A 16321-nucleotide genomic window follows, 5' to 3' on the forward strand; every position below is an offset into this window, starting at 1 on the left:
GGAGGGTGTGTGTATGTGAGTGTGCATGTGTGCCCTGGGAGGGTGCGTATGGAATTCCTGATTCAGTAACACTGCAAGCTACTCCTGATTCATGAGAATCTGGGCCACAGGGATTGTTGCTGATTCAGACCATGAATAGGTTGTGTAAAGACAGGAGCGTCACACCAAATTATGGGCCCTGGGTACAAGGATTCACTGCGGGCCCCCCATGAATGTTAACTATTGAAAAATAGCAGATATACAAGCTCACAGCGCGGCACTCGGTGCCGCGCTGCGAGCTTGTAGATCTGCTATTTTTTGAAAAATCGTGAAAATGTGTGCAAGAAACCTATGTCAAGGACCCCCAAGATGATATGTATTTGGCCAAGGACCCCGATCTCAAAATATTTAGTTCCAGCGACCCCCAGAAGCAAAATTTGAGTGAGAGATGTTCACTTAAAAAATACATATAGGCCTATTCAAAGATTTTCACACATTTTCACAACTTTTCAAAAATAAGCAGATCTACAAGCTTGCAGCGCGGCACTCAGTGCCGCTTTGTGAGCTTGTATATCTGCTATTTTTCAATAGATAAAGTTAGGGCCCCTCCACCTTGGGCCCCAGTAACTCAGTCCCACTTTCCTACCCCTTGTGACGCCCCTGTGTAAAGACACACACACGCACACAGAGGCATGGAGCTGATGTGTGCTGTGTGCTGATTCAGTGGCCTGATGCTCCATGTGGGGTGATGGGGCCCTCAGCTGATCCAGTGTATTTTCCATTCTGTAGATTCTCAAAGCCGAATATTATTCCCCTCCCGTCTGCTTTCCTCTGCTCTCCGTGCGTCTCTCTCTCTCTCTCTCTCTCGTTCTCCCCTAGCTGCCTTCTTCATCACATTCCAGAGATCTTAGAAAAACATTCACACCCTCTTCGTCCCACCCCTCCCCTCCCACCCCTTCTCCCCTCTACCCCTCGCTCTCTCACTTGCCTCTTCTATCACTCCATCATCTCTCACCTGAGCGGGAGAGAGAGAGAGAGAGAGAGAGAGAGAGAGAGAGAGAGAGAGAGAGAGAGAGAGAGAGAGAGAGAGAGAGAGAGAGAGAGAGAGAGAGGGAGGGAGGGAGGGAGGGATTTTCAGCCAAACCTCTGTTTAGTTCGGTGGTTCTCAAACGTTTTAATTTCACCGACAACCATAACTCTAATGGCTGGTGGATGGAAGCAGGCAAACAGACAGGCAAACAGACAGACAGACAGACAGACAGACAGACAGAGAGAGAGAAAGACGTTTCAGAGCTGACACTGTTGCTTAACCTCAGTTGGACATACAGTACAGCAGAGGTCTTCAACAGGGGGTCCGGGACCCCTAGGGGGTCCCCAGAGTTACTACAGGGGGTCCTCCAAATCTTTGTGTGATAGAAACTTTTTTCTCCTTTTTTATATTAACCACTTGAACCCTAGCGCCCATATTCAGAGAACGTTAGCCAAAAATAGCTGATCTACAAGCTCACAACGCCTCGCAGCGTGAGGCGTTGTGAGCTTGTAGATCGGCTATTTTTGATAAAGAGCTTTGGTGTAGAGGGGAAAAAGAGCAGACTAAGTTCAGAGTGAAAGGTATTGACGGTTCAAGTGGTTAAATATCTGAAAACACAAATTGACATGAATCCAAAATACACTGATGATTGTGCTGTCAAATGAAACTATATGGAATCTATGAACAGGTTGTGGGGGTCCCTGCTTCATCTCTCCCTCAACTAAGGGGTCCTTGGCCTGTATGACGAGACACAGAGAGAAAGACAGGCAGACAGACAGACAGAGCAGTAGTTAGACAGTAAAGCAGACATGCCAGCGGGTGACCGAGTGTGTCATGAAGTGAAGAGAGAGAGAGGGAGCGAGGAGGAGGAGGAGCCTGTAACACATGGGAGGCATTAGAAGACAGCCATCTCCTGTAACACCATTCAAGACACACAAGTGCGCACGAACGCGCACGCACACACACACACACACATACACACGCACACACACACGCACAAGCACACACACGCACACACACACAACGTGCTTTTCACTTGCATTGATTGCGAGTGATCTTGCACAGTAAAGGATATATGAGTCATTAACGAAAAGTGAAAAGTGAGTATTTTGCGAGCGCATGTGCGTCATAATAATTGCATCCATATTTGACTTTCTGGACTCATCTCCCCTCTCCCTCTCCCTCTCCCTCTCCCTCTCTCTTTTCCTTGGCCAGGAGGAGGGGGAATTCCTCCTAAATGTACTGGCACCCAGCGTTCGCAAATAAACACAAACGGCAGACGGAGAGTGTAGTAGGAACAGCAGATCCAAATAAACTCCTCAACCCCCACCACCGCCCCCCCCCCTCCCCTCCCACCCCCTCCCACCCCATTCTGGGGACGAAGCCTGGAAACACTCCATGTCCCAGTCTCGCTCCCAAACCATGCAACCATCGCCGACTGCCATTTGTAGGTCAACATTTCCATTTTCAACCCACTAAAGCTAAACAGGAGGATTCTATAGTGTTGTGAAACGGTCCGATTAAAAGGACAACCTTGAGTTTATTGTGGTGTGGCACGGCCCAGACAGACAGACAGACAGACACAGACACAGACACAGCGACCGGGGAAAGACAGGTGATTACTCACAACTAGGGGTGTAACGATATAGTAACTGCATCGAAATATCGTTTTTAACTTAATATCGAAATGAAAACAGCTAAAATCTAATCGTATCGTTTTATTTTGTATCGTATCGAATCGCCAGTGCAAAGAATCGATTGTATCGATACTACCTACTTGTGCATTGTATTTAGCATTTTTAAGTAGAAAAAATGAAAAGGAGGCGTTTAATTACTTTTCCTTTCCATATAGCTACACTGGTCTATCGATAAATGTGTGTAATCTCTGGGTTCATGTCAAGGTTTAGGTTTGTCAATATACAATGTCCATGTATTTGGCAGATAATCACTGTGTTTAATTTATTTATATCCATAATAATACATGTTTCCCTTAAAAACCAACAATATCCACACCTTTCACACAGATTTAATTTCTTTGCTAAATAGTTACTATATCGATTTTAAATCATTGAATCGAATCGTATCGTATCGCCATGAATGAACCAATATTGTCCATGTATCGCATCGTCAACCATGTATCGTGATATGTATCGAATCGCTATTAAAATGTATCGTTACACCCCTACTCACAACGCAGGTCACCCGTTGAGGTTTTTGTCTCAGTCGAACATACGCTAAAACAGCAAACAGGTTGCAAACACCCCGACTTTACCGACGCTACTGTACATCGGAATAATTGATTGTCAGGTCAGTCGGCCAACGAGTAATTCTTTCAGTTAGTTGGTCAGTTAGTCTGCAAATGTCTTTCAATCCAATCAGTCAGTCATCAGACTCTTGGTAAGACAGCTGATCTGTCTGTCAGTAGAGCATTCACAAATAGTGATTTTTAGTATTCAAATTATTCGACCTCTAAGTATTCGAATAGTCGAATATTCGACAGGACTGGCCAAACTGTCAAATATTAAGTAAGCAAGAGGCGAACATTGTGAAAATAGCCGATCTACATGCTCAAACGCAAGGCGTTGTGAGCATGTAGATCTGCTATTTTCACAAAATGTATCTGCGGAACCTGGTCACATTAAATGTAATACCTACAATTCTAAGTGCTTGTCACGGTGGGGGTCCCCAGTTCAAATATGTTTATTTTGGGAGTCACGGCCTAAAAAGATTTGAGAACCCCTGGTATAGAGCATTAACAAATTCATCCACCAGGAGCATTGACAACTCATTATTATGACTTCCTATCTCGCCAAGCTTTATAAACTATATATGTTTTAAAGAGAAAACAATAAAATAAAACAAGCGAATATTCGACTTCGGTGAACAACGTCGAATAGTGACTTTGATATCCGAATGTTCGAATATTCGAATATTTGGTGAATGCCCTATCTGTCAGCCACGTTCTCTGCTCGTCAGTCGGTCGGTCTCAGTCTGTCTGTCTGTTGGTCAGTCAGTCAAATGGTGTGCCACTCAGCAGGTCATTTTGGTCAGGGATCAGGGTATCATTGCCACCATGCTGTTGACTGATGGGCCAGCGAGTGAGGCTGATTGTAGCAATCTGTCCTCCGCACCGTCACCGGCTCTGTCCTCCTCACCCCGCGAACTGCTCTGTTGTGTCCAATCGCTCACTGACACAGAAATGGGAGCTATCTCTCTATCTCCTATAGCACGGTTCCCCAATTAGTTTTCCCCAAGGGCCGAATTATGTCTAGGGTACCAAGCCGAGGGCCACAACATTGCAGGGGGGCGACGGTGGCGTTCCCACTACTCCAGCGACAGGTTTCGTCGTTGTCGGGTGAAAATCTTGTATGTCCAAAACCGTTCGTTTTGAACGGTGCGGTGCGAGGCGTTGTGTGCTTGTAGATCTGCTGTTTTCACTACTTTTGTGCGATGGCCTTGTACGATTTGCGAAAGAACGTACACATTTGGAGATACAAGATTTCCACCCGACAACGACGATATACTAGTGTTGTTGCTGCTCTTATACCACCATTATTACTGGGGATAGTGGGGGCCAGACAGTAGCCCCCCGTGGGCCGCAAATGGCCCGCGGGCCGCCTATTGGGGAACCCTGTCCTATAGGTTCTATTTCTGATCCCCTCCTTCCCCACGCTGTCCTTCCTCCTCTTCTTCTTCTTCCTTCTTCCTCCTCTTCTTCCTCCATCCACCCATAGAGTAATGAAGTGTGAGGTAATTTACACATCCTAACTGGTTCGCGGTTTTCTTCCCCCATTCTGAATTCCCATAGACCTTTTTTCATATCGCGTCATATAAGAACTGTGTTCCAATTATAAACAAATTATCTCGGCGGTTTGACTCATATGGATATGAAGAATCAACTGATGGTGATAAAACGCGAATGTTACTGTCGCCGAATTAGTTTCGCTAGAAACAGGCTTTATCAAATATGAGTGACCGACTATCATAAATCATACAGAGCCACCTCGCCGACAATATCGCAAAGACCGTTTGTTTATTTTTGGACCGCAACGCTTATATGAGACGATTTAAGGCGGCTCAATGTTAATCTCCATAGAGAATTACTTCCGTGGAACCGGGGGATGAGTGAGTCACGTCATGACTTCGCTGTTCTATTCTCTTCTCTCTCTCTCTCTCTCTCTCTCTCTCTCTCTCTCTCTCTCTCTCTCTCTCTGTGCCTCTACCCTCTCATCCTCTGTTTCAGGGAGTGCTGCTATAAATACAGTCAGTGGTCACCAAACAGGAAACACTGGGCTGACCCCGCTTAGCTCACTGGCCAATTAAAACCCCAAACCTTCACATGCCTGCCAGGTCCCCTAGCCAGCTGAACAGAACCGCTTGGAAATAACTAGAGAGAGAGAGAGAGGGAGAGAGAGAGAGAGAGAGAGAGAGAGAAAGAGAGAGAGAGAGAGAGAGAGAGAGATACAGTATGTCGTCGGTGTCGGGTGAAAACCGTCCAAAACCGTTCTTTTGCATTTATCATTTTAAAAAATGATACAAACTAGTGAAAACAGCAGATCTGGCTTCCGGGAAGATGGCGGATGGAGTAACAGCCTGAAAAGCAAGCTCCCCGATAGTCGGAAAATAAACTATGCAAAACTACATGTAAGATAAAAACATTTAAAAAAAAAGTGTGTGGAAGAAGCTAGGGCGACTCTAGAACCGGTAAAAAACACATAGTGGTGCTTAAAAACAAGTATTTGAGAGAAATAAGAAGAAGCTAAGATGGCGACAGCCGAGCAAATGGCGGAGGTGATCAGAGGACTCGCTGACATCAAACAAAACATGGAAACTTTTAGACAAGAAGTGAGACAAGACTTTGTAAAGCTGAAAGAAGAAATAAGGAGAGAGAACCAAGAAGAAATAAGGATACTAAAAGAAGAAATGGACACGCAGCAACAGAAGGTGAGCGGAGAGATGGAGGAACGAAAAGCGGAGATAGCGGAGGTCCAAAGCCGAGTGTTAGCAACGGAGGAGTGGCAAGTAGAGGCGAGCGAGTCGGTAGAATACCTGGAGGATCGGGTGAGGAGACTACAAGAAAGGCTGCTGGACATGCAATCGCGGCAAATGAGAAACAATATAAGGCTGTTCAATTGTCCAGAAACAGCAGAAGACGGGTCAAACATGGTTGACTTCATAGAGCAACTGATGTGGGCTGAACTCGACCTACCAGAGGACACGGAGCTACAGATCATGCGAGCCCACCGAGCCCTGACGCGAAAACCTCGGGACGACGCGGCTCCCCCACGCTCGATCATTATCAACTTCCACAGATTTGATGTAAAAGAGTTGGTTCTCAGAAAGGCGTGGGCTAAGGAGATAAAGGTGGCCGGGAGGAGGCTCGGATGGGACCATGACTACCCACCAGAAGTGGTCAAACTTAGGAAGGAGTACGTGCCACTTAAACGGCTGTTAAAACAAGAAAAAATCACGTTTCAATCCCCATATACAAAGCTAAGAGTCCAGTGGGACGACGGAACGAAGGTGTATACGTCCGCGGCAGAAGCAGCGAGGGATATCCGAGCTAGAGGCTACAGGGAGAGGACAACACCGCGGACGCGGGCACCAGAATCGACGGCGGGGGACGTGGAGGCGGCGCTGGGCGAGGAGACGACGCAGGATACGGAGAAGATGCAGGATGAGGAGGCGCAGCAAGAAACGGGAACGGAGATGACGGCTGACACGGCGATGGAGAAGGACAGACGAAGGAAGGAAAACGTGGAGAGATGGCAGCGTGTGTTGAGGAGAAAGACGGGAGAAGAAAAAAGAGGAATGTTGAAAAAGGGGAAAGACAGGAGGCAAGAACAGTCAAAGAATTGGCACAGTGGCCCCCAGCTTGTGCGCCTGAGGACACCACCACCGCCGCCACCACCACCACCATCAACGACACCACCAACAACGCAGACACGGGTCGTAGACCCGGCGACGGGGGACGTGGAGGTGTCGCTGGAGACGGGAGCAGAGACGACAGGCGAGGCGGCGATGGACGAGAGACGGAGGAAGGAGGAGGTAGAGAGATGGCAGCGAGTATTGAGGAAGAAGACGGGAGAGAAAAGTGGAACGGTGGAAAAAGTGAAAGAAAGAGACAAGAACAGATAAAAAAAGTGAGTGCGGGCACCGCATACTATGGGAAAGAACGGACAAGGGGAATCTAGAGTTGCAATAGAAGCATATTTGAATGACAGATGGGACCGACGAGGGGATGTTTAGTTTAGGGGGATTGTGTAGTTTTTGATATGTTTGGTGTTTTTTTTTTACTCTTCTGTGTAGTTGGCTAGACGCTGGAAGGACCCAAGAGTAGGGAATATTTTCAGGTCTAGAGAGGGGGCCCTGTCCATGATGGGGACAAACCCCTCAGTTTAGTTAGAGAGGGTAGGGGGTAGTCGCCCCTAGGTGGAAGTCCTGTGTGTGTGTGTTTGTGTTAGTGTAGTAGTTTGTTTGTGAGTGCGTGTATGGCATGACATTTGGATGTTAACATTATATTGGACATAAACAGGTAGAACAGATGAGGGGAGATAAGTGAATAACTGATGGTTAATATTATGGGAATTATTTGAACAAAGGATGGTTAACAAGATGTGTATAGTGTCAATGAATGTAAATGTGATTAACTCTCCAGTATAAGGAGAAAGGGTGTAACGACGGACATGATGGTGGAAATGTTCTAATGAAAATGAAGATGGACTTGTGAAAAGGAAAAGAGAAAAAAAGGGGAAAAATAAGACAAAAAAGTAAAGCCTGTATATGAACAGTATGATGATGATTAATGTGAAGAGATGATGGATGCCATGGTGTATTTGTTTGTGTGAAAAAATCAATAAAAATTGAGTGAAAAAAAAAAAAAAAAAAAAAAGAAAACAGCAGATCTACAAGCACACAACGCCTCGCACCGCGAGGCGTTGTGTGCTTGTAGATCGGCTGTTTTCACGACTTTTGTGCGACAGCCTTGTATGATGAAGCAGGGCTTTGCTTTGCGAAAGAACGCACACATTTGAAACTCGGAGATACGAGGTTTGCGCCCGACAACGACGATATAGTCAAATAATGTGTGTAAGGTTGTGTGTGCGTGCACATAGGTGTGCATTATGTCTATACAGCATACCTGACACCTGCCGTTGACACACAGGTCAGACTCATACGGTCCACAAGGCGTTCCGTCCAACACCCTCTCTGTCATCAGGGCGGGGACGTCTCGGCCCACGGGAGTGCAAAACAACGCACACGGCTTCTCTGCAAACACACACACACACGCAAGCACGCACGCGTGCATGAATCTATGAATGGACGCACACACTCATACTGTGTATGGTCAGAATGTTTTGGTGAAGACAAACACACACTGTACGTGTACACAGACACGCACGCACGCACGTGCGCGCGCACACACACGCGCGCGCGCACACACACGCGCGCACACACACTTTTGCTAACCAGTAAGGCTCCCTAATCGGGAGATAAGCGACCGTAAATCACTTATCTCCACAAATAGGGCAAAAATGTGTTTTGCCAAAATCTTCCTGATCCATGTTGATGACATGAGTGTAGCCATACTGTGTAGTGATTTTCGTGATTTTAGGGCAAAATCTGTAGGAGCAGTGTCCAAAAATGTGTTTTTAAAAATCGGCCTGGAGGTGGCGCTATATGGGAGAGATTCATGTTGATGGGATGAGTGTAGACATACTGTGTACCGATTTGCGTGATTTTAGGGCGAAAATTGTAGGAGCAGTGTCCAAAAATGTGTTTTGCAAGAATCGGCCTCATGGTGGCGCTAGAAGAGGGCCATGTGAGAAATGAGGGGTGGGGTCTCCGCGCCGGCAAGGCGGACGAATAGGTACCGGCCCCGGCTGTCCCGGTCGTTCCTAGCCGGAGTTACGGCATTTTATGTGAGCTGCAGTGTAGGGGGTCCTCCACTGGGGGCGCCACCACTTTTGCATCCGTTCTGGAGCACCAGGAGTCGGCGGTCCCCGGGAATTCCCCGTGAGCAGCCCCGTTGGGGTGGTCATTTGGTCATGTTTGCGCATTTGGTCATTTTTTACATCTGGGGGTCCCCCAGGGACCTGGGGGTCCCTGGAGCTCCGGGGGTCCTTGGAGGTTGTAGTTTGGCAGCCAAGGAACGTGTGTGCAAAATTTGGCATGGATCAGGGCAACGGTTGCGGAGATATAAGCAGGGAAAAAGTGTGACGTGTGAGGTGTGACAGACAGACGGAGGGACAGACAGACGGAGTTACTTACACTTTGTGGTGGTTTTGATAGTAAAGTGCGACCTACGGTCGCAACAATCATTCCGTATCCCTTAATCTTAACCATAACCTTGACACAAGTTACCCTAACCATATGACGTAAATCACGTTGTTTTTGTTCCCATATCTGTCAAAAATCTTTCACAAAAAAAAAATACCATGAAAAAACACACCTCACACACACACAGCCATGTTCAATGTATGAGAGCGGTGACATAGAGCTGTTTGCATTAGATCAGTCTGGTAGTGATACTGGTGGGAACTGGGAACTGGATGTGTCACTCGCCGACCCACTAAAGCTCTCGTCTTAGAGAAATGGACTTGAGTGACATCTGAACTTGGAGTGCTTCTTCCCCTCTACACCAATATCTTCGCCAAAAATAGCCGATCTACAAGCAACTTTATGTAGTTGAGCTGGTAGATCTGTTGTTTTTGGCAAACCCCCCGCCCCCCCCCCCCCAGAATAGGGAGGGATGCTGGTGATGCAAGTAGTTAAAGACCCCATCCCCAAGTCACCCGGCCATTTGAAGGTTCACCTTGACTCGGTACGTTCAAACAGCACAGCTCCACCGGCAGATAATAAACGCTCTACAGCAGGGTTCCCCAATTAGTTTTCCCCAAGGGCCGAATCATGTCTAGGGTGCCAAGCCGAGGGCCACAACATTGCAGGGGGCGACGGCGACGTTCCCACTACTCCAGCGACAGTTTCCGTCGTTGTCGGGTGAAAATCTTGTATGTCCAAAACCGTTCGTTTTGAATTTATCATTTTAAAAATGATTTAAACTAGTGAAAACAGCCGATCTACAAGCACACAACGCTTGTAGATCTGCTGTTTTCACTACTTTTGTGCGACGGCCTTGTACGATTTGCGAAAGAACGTACAAATTTGGAGATACAAGATTTCCACCCGACAACGACGATATACTAGTGGTGTTGCTGCTCTAGTGGTGTTGCTGCTCTAGTGGTGTTGCATTTGCGGCCCCCCGCGGGGCGCAAATGGCCCGCGGGCCGCCTATTGGGGAACCCTGCTCTACAGTGTCGTTTCAAATGAACACGCAGCGATGCAAAAGACCGCGGTGGAAAGAAAATGCACTTGCGGGGTTTGGGCCTTTAATAACGTTGACCTCAAACGACTCTCTGAGGCAACCAGGGAGGGAAGGGAGTCGAGAGAAAGAGAGAGAGAGAGAGAGAGAGAGAGAGAGAGAAGGAGAGAGAGAGCGAGAGAGAGAGAGAAGGAGGAAGAGAAGGAGGGAAGAGAGAGACCTTTACTCTGCCCTCGCATAAACACACTGACATCCTGTTGGGGAGGGAAGGGAAAAAAAACACAGTCCTTTTCTTTTTTTTTAATAATAGGTCTGGGACCATTTGGCAAACAGCTGTAATAATGTGAACTGCTGCTGAGAATGAATCAGACCGGGGGATTCTGATCAAAATGCAGAGCACGCAGAGGCCCCAACATGGGAGGAGCTGCTGGTAAGGACATGTGGCTATGCCCCCCGCCCCCCCCCCCCCCCCCCACACACACACACACACACACACACCCGTCAGCTGACAACGGTGACCCACTTGGCAGCCGCCGCTTTAGCAAGTCAAATAAAGGAGCATCCGGTCGAGCGGACCTCGATCTCTTTTCGCTCGGGAATCGGAGATGAAAGGCAGACGGGGGGGGGGGAGACGTCTCTAGTCAAAGATCACGAGGACGGTCTGGGTCTGCTAACTGTTGCGGCCAGTTGGGTTTCGTTGGACTTTCCAGTGCAACTGTGCGGTAAAAAAAAAATACGGCGCTGTTCAGTGACCTCGATCAACCCCCGAGCTAATTTGCTTAACCGTGCTTGACGCGGTGCCAAAGGTATAAACTGGCTCCAGAGGCGAAATACTCTTTTCTTTCACCCTCTCAGACTGTTTTCCAACAGGTGGCGCTGATAATAAAAAAAAACGATTGAACTTTTACAGTGATACGACGTGGATGAGCGGATCACTCGCCGCGTCATTTCAACGTGTGCGTGAGCCAAAGCTTGCATGTGTGCTGCTCATACTGGCCTGTGTGCGCGCATGCGTGTGTATAATGTTCACTATCCCTAACAGACTGATCTAATGCAAACAGCTTGAAGGTATAGCTATGTATGTCACCTATGTGTGTGTGTGTGTGTGTGTGTGTGTGAGTGTGTGTGTGTGTGTGTGTGTGTGTGTGTGTGTGTGTGCGTGTGCGTGTGCGTGTGTGTGTGTGTGTGTGTGTGTGTGTGTGTGTGTGTGTGTGTGTGCGTGTGTGTGTGCGTGCGTGTCTCTCTCTCACCATCATTGATGACTGAGGTCAACATGCCGGTCTTCTTTTTGCTGGCATGTCTGTCATATGAGAGACACTGCAGGTCTCTGAAGGTGGGGGTCCCTTTGGGGCACGGGGGACCCTCACACACCTTATGTTCCACACTGGTCTTCTGACAGTGGCGCCCACCCGGCCCAGGCCTGCATGAAAGGCACAGGATCACACGGACAAATACATAAAGCATTCACCAACTATTCGAATATCAAAGTCACTATTCGATGTTGTTCACCGAAGTCGAATATTCGCTTATTTGTATTTTTGTATTGTTTTCTCTTTAATAAAAATATAGTTTATAAAACTTGGCTAGATAGGAAGTCATAAGAATGAGTTGTCAATGCCTCTGGTGGATGAATTTGTTAATGCTCTATACCAGGGGTTCTCAAACCTTTTTAGGCCGTGACCCCCAAAATAAACATATTTGAACTGGGGACCCCCACCCTGACAAGCACTTGGAATTGTAGGTACATTTAATGTGACTAGTGAAAATAGCAGATCTACATGCTCACAACGCCTCGCAACGCGAGGCGTTGTGAGCATGTAGATCTGCTATTTTCACAATGTTTGCCTCTTGCTTACTTAATATTTGACAGTTTGGCCAGTACTGTCGAATATTTGACTATTCGAATACTTTGAGGTCGAATAATTCGAATACTAAAAATCACTATTCGTGAATGCCCTAAACACACACAGACTCATAATAAACACATAATGCCATAGACACACAGTCACAAGGGCAACTTTGTAGTTTGTATTCAATCAGTTTAGGGTCAGTTTATGTAATTAGGTAACCCCAGGGCCAGGGCCGGATTTACCATTGGGCTAGGGTGGGCACGAGCCCAGGGGCCTCAGGGGAGGGGGGGCCTAAAAAAAAAAAAAAAAAAAAAAAAAAATATTTTTTTTTTTTTTCAAAAAATTTTTTTTGGATCCCAAAAAATGTAGTAGGCATGATCGCAAACGCGAAATTCCATGTTTAACCCCCATACCAACAAACATGGCAGCCATGTTTGTTTACATTTCAAGAAAACATAATGGCTGCTAGCTCATGAATGCCTGAACGGATTTCCATTCGGATTTTTTTGTTTGAAAGCTGTGAACAGTGTGGACACACGTGGTGCATGATCTAGGCATGGGCGTGCATGATCCGTGCACTATTAATTACATGGAAGTCTATGGAGAGGGAGGTGGTGTGGAACTTGGAAGCCATTTTGAAAAGACCCTGAATGAGTAAATTTAATGATGACATTTTAAAGTATTGCAATCCAAATAAAGTGATATTTGTGTTTAGTTACAGTACATTTTGTTTTATTATTGAGAGCTTCTGCTCTGCTGGCTGCACTGCATGTAGCTGCTCTGAAAGCTTAGTGCAGTCTAAAGCCCGCCCACTCTATGTATCCGGTACTTTACACACACATAGGCTACACACATGCACACAAACTCCAATTCTGTATCCGCTTTAGACCCTTCCAATGAGCCAATGAGGATACACAGTCAGATTATGCACGGGCCGGTCCGAAGGTGAGGTCACGGTGTGGTCAGGTGGACCGGAGGTGGAATTTTCGCGCGCGCACAAGGGCCTCTTTATTTCCCCTTGCCCAGGGGCCTCATGTCATATAAATCCGGGCCTGCCCAGGGCTCCACTGGCGGCGTCGCGCTGCTCTGCGTCTTGACGGCGTCATTGACGCCGTCACGTTGACGTCCGACCGGCTCCACCGCAGCGCAGCGGCTGTGAATGTGAGGTATTCATTATGGCCAATATAGCCCATTTCCAAAACAACATGAAAATCACTTTCAAACAGGAATAAAACTAGTTGTGACCTGAATGTGAACGTATAGCGCACACTATATGTTCAGCAGAGAGCAGCAATGCACCACTGACCACTTTGTTTTGTCATAGCCTGTTGTACATAATTGTATCAAAGTAGACCGCTGTAATTACATAAAAATATATGCTAGGATTTTTGGGACATCTAGTCACCCTTGTGAATGGATAGCCAACAGCAGAAACGCACGTACAGTATATAGCCTACATTAAAATATAGCCTACAATGCCTTTATTCATATTTTATACATGACTGGACGTTGTGGACGCCGTCAAAAAATTTAACCGGGGCGATTTTCGAGTTTGGACGCCGTCACCGGAGCGTCCGACGTTGACGTTACCGTCGGCAGTGGAGCACCCTTCATTGATTAAAACGGGAGCGTTCCCAGCGTTGACGTTGACGCGACGCTCGACGCGCCCGGTGGAGCCGGGGGGTAAGTAAGGAGCCTTGGGAACCGACTGTTCCCGAGCCATGTTGTGCTTCAAAAGTCTCTTGAGTCCCATCAGTAAGTGAAAAATGGCCAAAAGAAAAAAGATCTTCACTGCATTTTCTTTTCAGGTTTTTGTTCTGTTGAAAGCACTGAAACTCATACGACTACAGGGACCACGCCGATACACTCGTCACCGCTTCTCTTCTCACCTCACCTCCCTTATGTTCTGTCTGTCCTTTCTTCAGCTCGTCTCCATCCATACTAATGATCACCGCTGTGTGCTTGGGGGTGAACTCACTGTCCTTACCGGTGTCTCATCTGCCATCTCTCTTTCTCATCCGTCATCTATGGCTTCCCCTTCTCCTTCACTCCCTCAGTATATATCGTCGTTGTCGGGTGGAAACCATGTCCAAAACATTCCTTTTTTGTTCTTTTAAAAGACACTTGTCACCCCACAATAAAGGCCCATTCCCACTGGGCCAGATAAACAGATAAAACTTTTATCTGTGACAGATATTTTTTATCTGTATCTTACCATCCACTTGAATGGAGAAACAGATATTTGTATCTGTTTATCTGGCCCAGTGGGAATGGGCCTTTACTCAGAGGAAATTTTGTACTTTTACTCCATACTCACTTAGTTACTAGTTTTTGATTATTATTAGAAAACAAACTATCCACTTCAGCCATATATATTTCAACCATTTGAAAATAGCAGCAATTTTCTAAAGATTTTTTACACATTTGAATTTGTGAAATGGCACATTCTGCACAATCAGTACTTTTGGTACTTAAAGTATTTTGGTGCAGAAACTTTTGTACTTTCACTCAGGTACATTTTGAATACGGGACTTCTAATTGTAAGGGTGCCCTCACACCAAAATACCTAGAGTGGAATCCGCCAATGCATTTCAATGAGAATGGAGCATTTTTTGCCAGTAGAGGATTTCTGCAAAAAAGAAAAAACGCTCCATTCTCATTGAAATGCATTGGCAGATTCCACTCTAGGTATTCTGGTCTGAGGGCACCCTTACAGAGTATTTCTACATTGCAGTATTGATACTCTTAAGCAAAACACGTGTGTGCTTCTTCCATGGCTGCACAGAATGACGCATGCAGTCAGGTAGGTGACTTACGGAGGATTGTCACATTTCCTCTGTCTGAACTGGGCTCCGGTGCCACAGGTCCGGCTGCACATGCTCCACTGGGACCAGGGACTCCAGTCTCCATCCACATGCTGGGGAATGGGCGTCTTACTCACACACTCCCCCGACCTGCACCACTGACACACACACACACACGCACGCGCGCACACACACGCACAAACACATACACGTGTAAACACACACACGCACGCACAGAGCATTATGAGCATATGTGCATGCATGCATATGGAAGGATATGCCTGCTGCTAACACATGTACAAACATACCCAAGAGTACCGGTATTTAACTCATTTCGTGCTCCTGAAATTAACGGATTAAAATGTCCAGCGTGCCTCCCGCAGGCTGCATCCACGACCGTTGTCTTATTTTGAAGGCCAGAAGTCCATAGCGTAAACACTTCCGGTTTGACGTCATCGCGTCATTCACAGGAAGCGGTCATCGTCCACATGGTGTTGTGTAATGGCCGATCGGTGCTTTTCAACATGTGTTATATAAGCGAGAATCTACAGCCATCCTCGCTTTGAAAGTGTTGTTTGGAGATAATGGACATTAACACAATTAGTGCCTCTTAATCTGAAGGTTGCTTGGTGCCTCGGTGCCACGCCGTTTCCTCCATAGGCCGCCGCTATTATTTTGAAGGGCTGGAAGGGGGTTGTTTTTGTTTTTTTGGATTATCACTTGACGGCAACGATTACGTCATCTAGTCACATGACAGTGTGGGTCCAGAAGGGAAACATGGCTGCGCGCATCCCGTGTCTTGAGTGTGCAGAGTGGAGACCCCTTTTTGTATACAAATGTCTTTTATGAGTTATTGAAGTTTCTTTATGGGCCTCTCAATGGATTTACTATGGAGGAGCTTCACTTCGCGTGCACGCCCGACGTGCGTTGTAAACAAATCGCGGACATTGCCGATGTGGGCGGGACCGGAGCGACGTACAGTAAGTAATAATATCTTTACTGTATATACAGTAAGATTCACAGTCCTCACCGTCAACGGCGCCATGGTATTAACCCTTTCAATGACGGTGAGGACTGTCAACGGCAGCAGAACAGTTAAAGATGAGATTCCCCGTCTGCCTCAATGTTATGGGATTACTATTTTGTGCTCGTGGATCCGTGATGATGATGAATCGGCGAGGGAGATCGTCTCGGGACCTTCCGCGCATGTACCCGGTAGGATAACCGCCGTTACAGTAATATATTACTTTTCGCGAGTATACTCGGGATCGGCACCATGATACTCGAGTATTTTTCACGAGTATTCTCGGGATCGGCTCCGTATGAGTTAATAACC

The 16321-nt window shown here is 46.9% G+C and overlaps 1 protein-coding gene across 1 annotated transcript in view; it reads right to left on the reverse strand.

The window, feature by feature from the left end:
• Nucleotides 1-16321, reverse strand: part of adamts17 (ADAM metallopeptidase with thrombospondin type 1 motif, 17) — a gene marked incomplete at its 3' end in the record, with an annotated part of 224751 nt that overhangs the window by 88796 nt on the left and 119634 nt on the right. The window contains exons 12-14 of the mRNA XM_080730035.1: nt 14998-15143; nt 11582-11751; nt 8151-8278 (exon numbers count right to left, since the gene is read on the reverse strand). Of these exons, the coding sequence (XP_080586161.1) occupies nt 8151-8278; nt 11582-11751; nt 14998-15143 (444 nt within the window). The remainder of the gene's footprint in view (nt 1-8150; nt 8279-11581; nt 11752-14997; nt 15144-16321) is intronic.

The sequence above is a fragment of the Nannobrachium achirus genome (genome assembly GCF_963921795.1).
Source record: "Nannobrachium achirus genome assembly, chromosome: 7".
Taxonomy (NCBI): Eukaryota; Metazoa; Chordata; class Actinopteri; order Myctophiformes; family Myctophidae; genus Nannobrachium; species Nannobrachium achirus.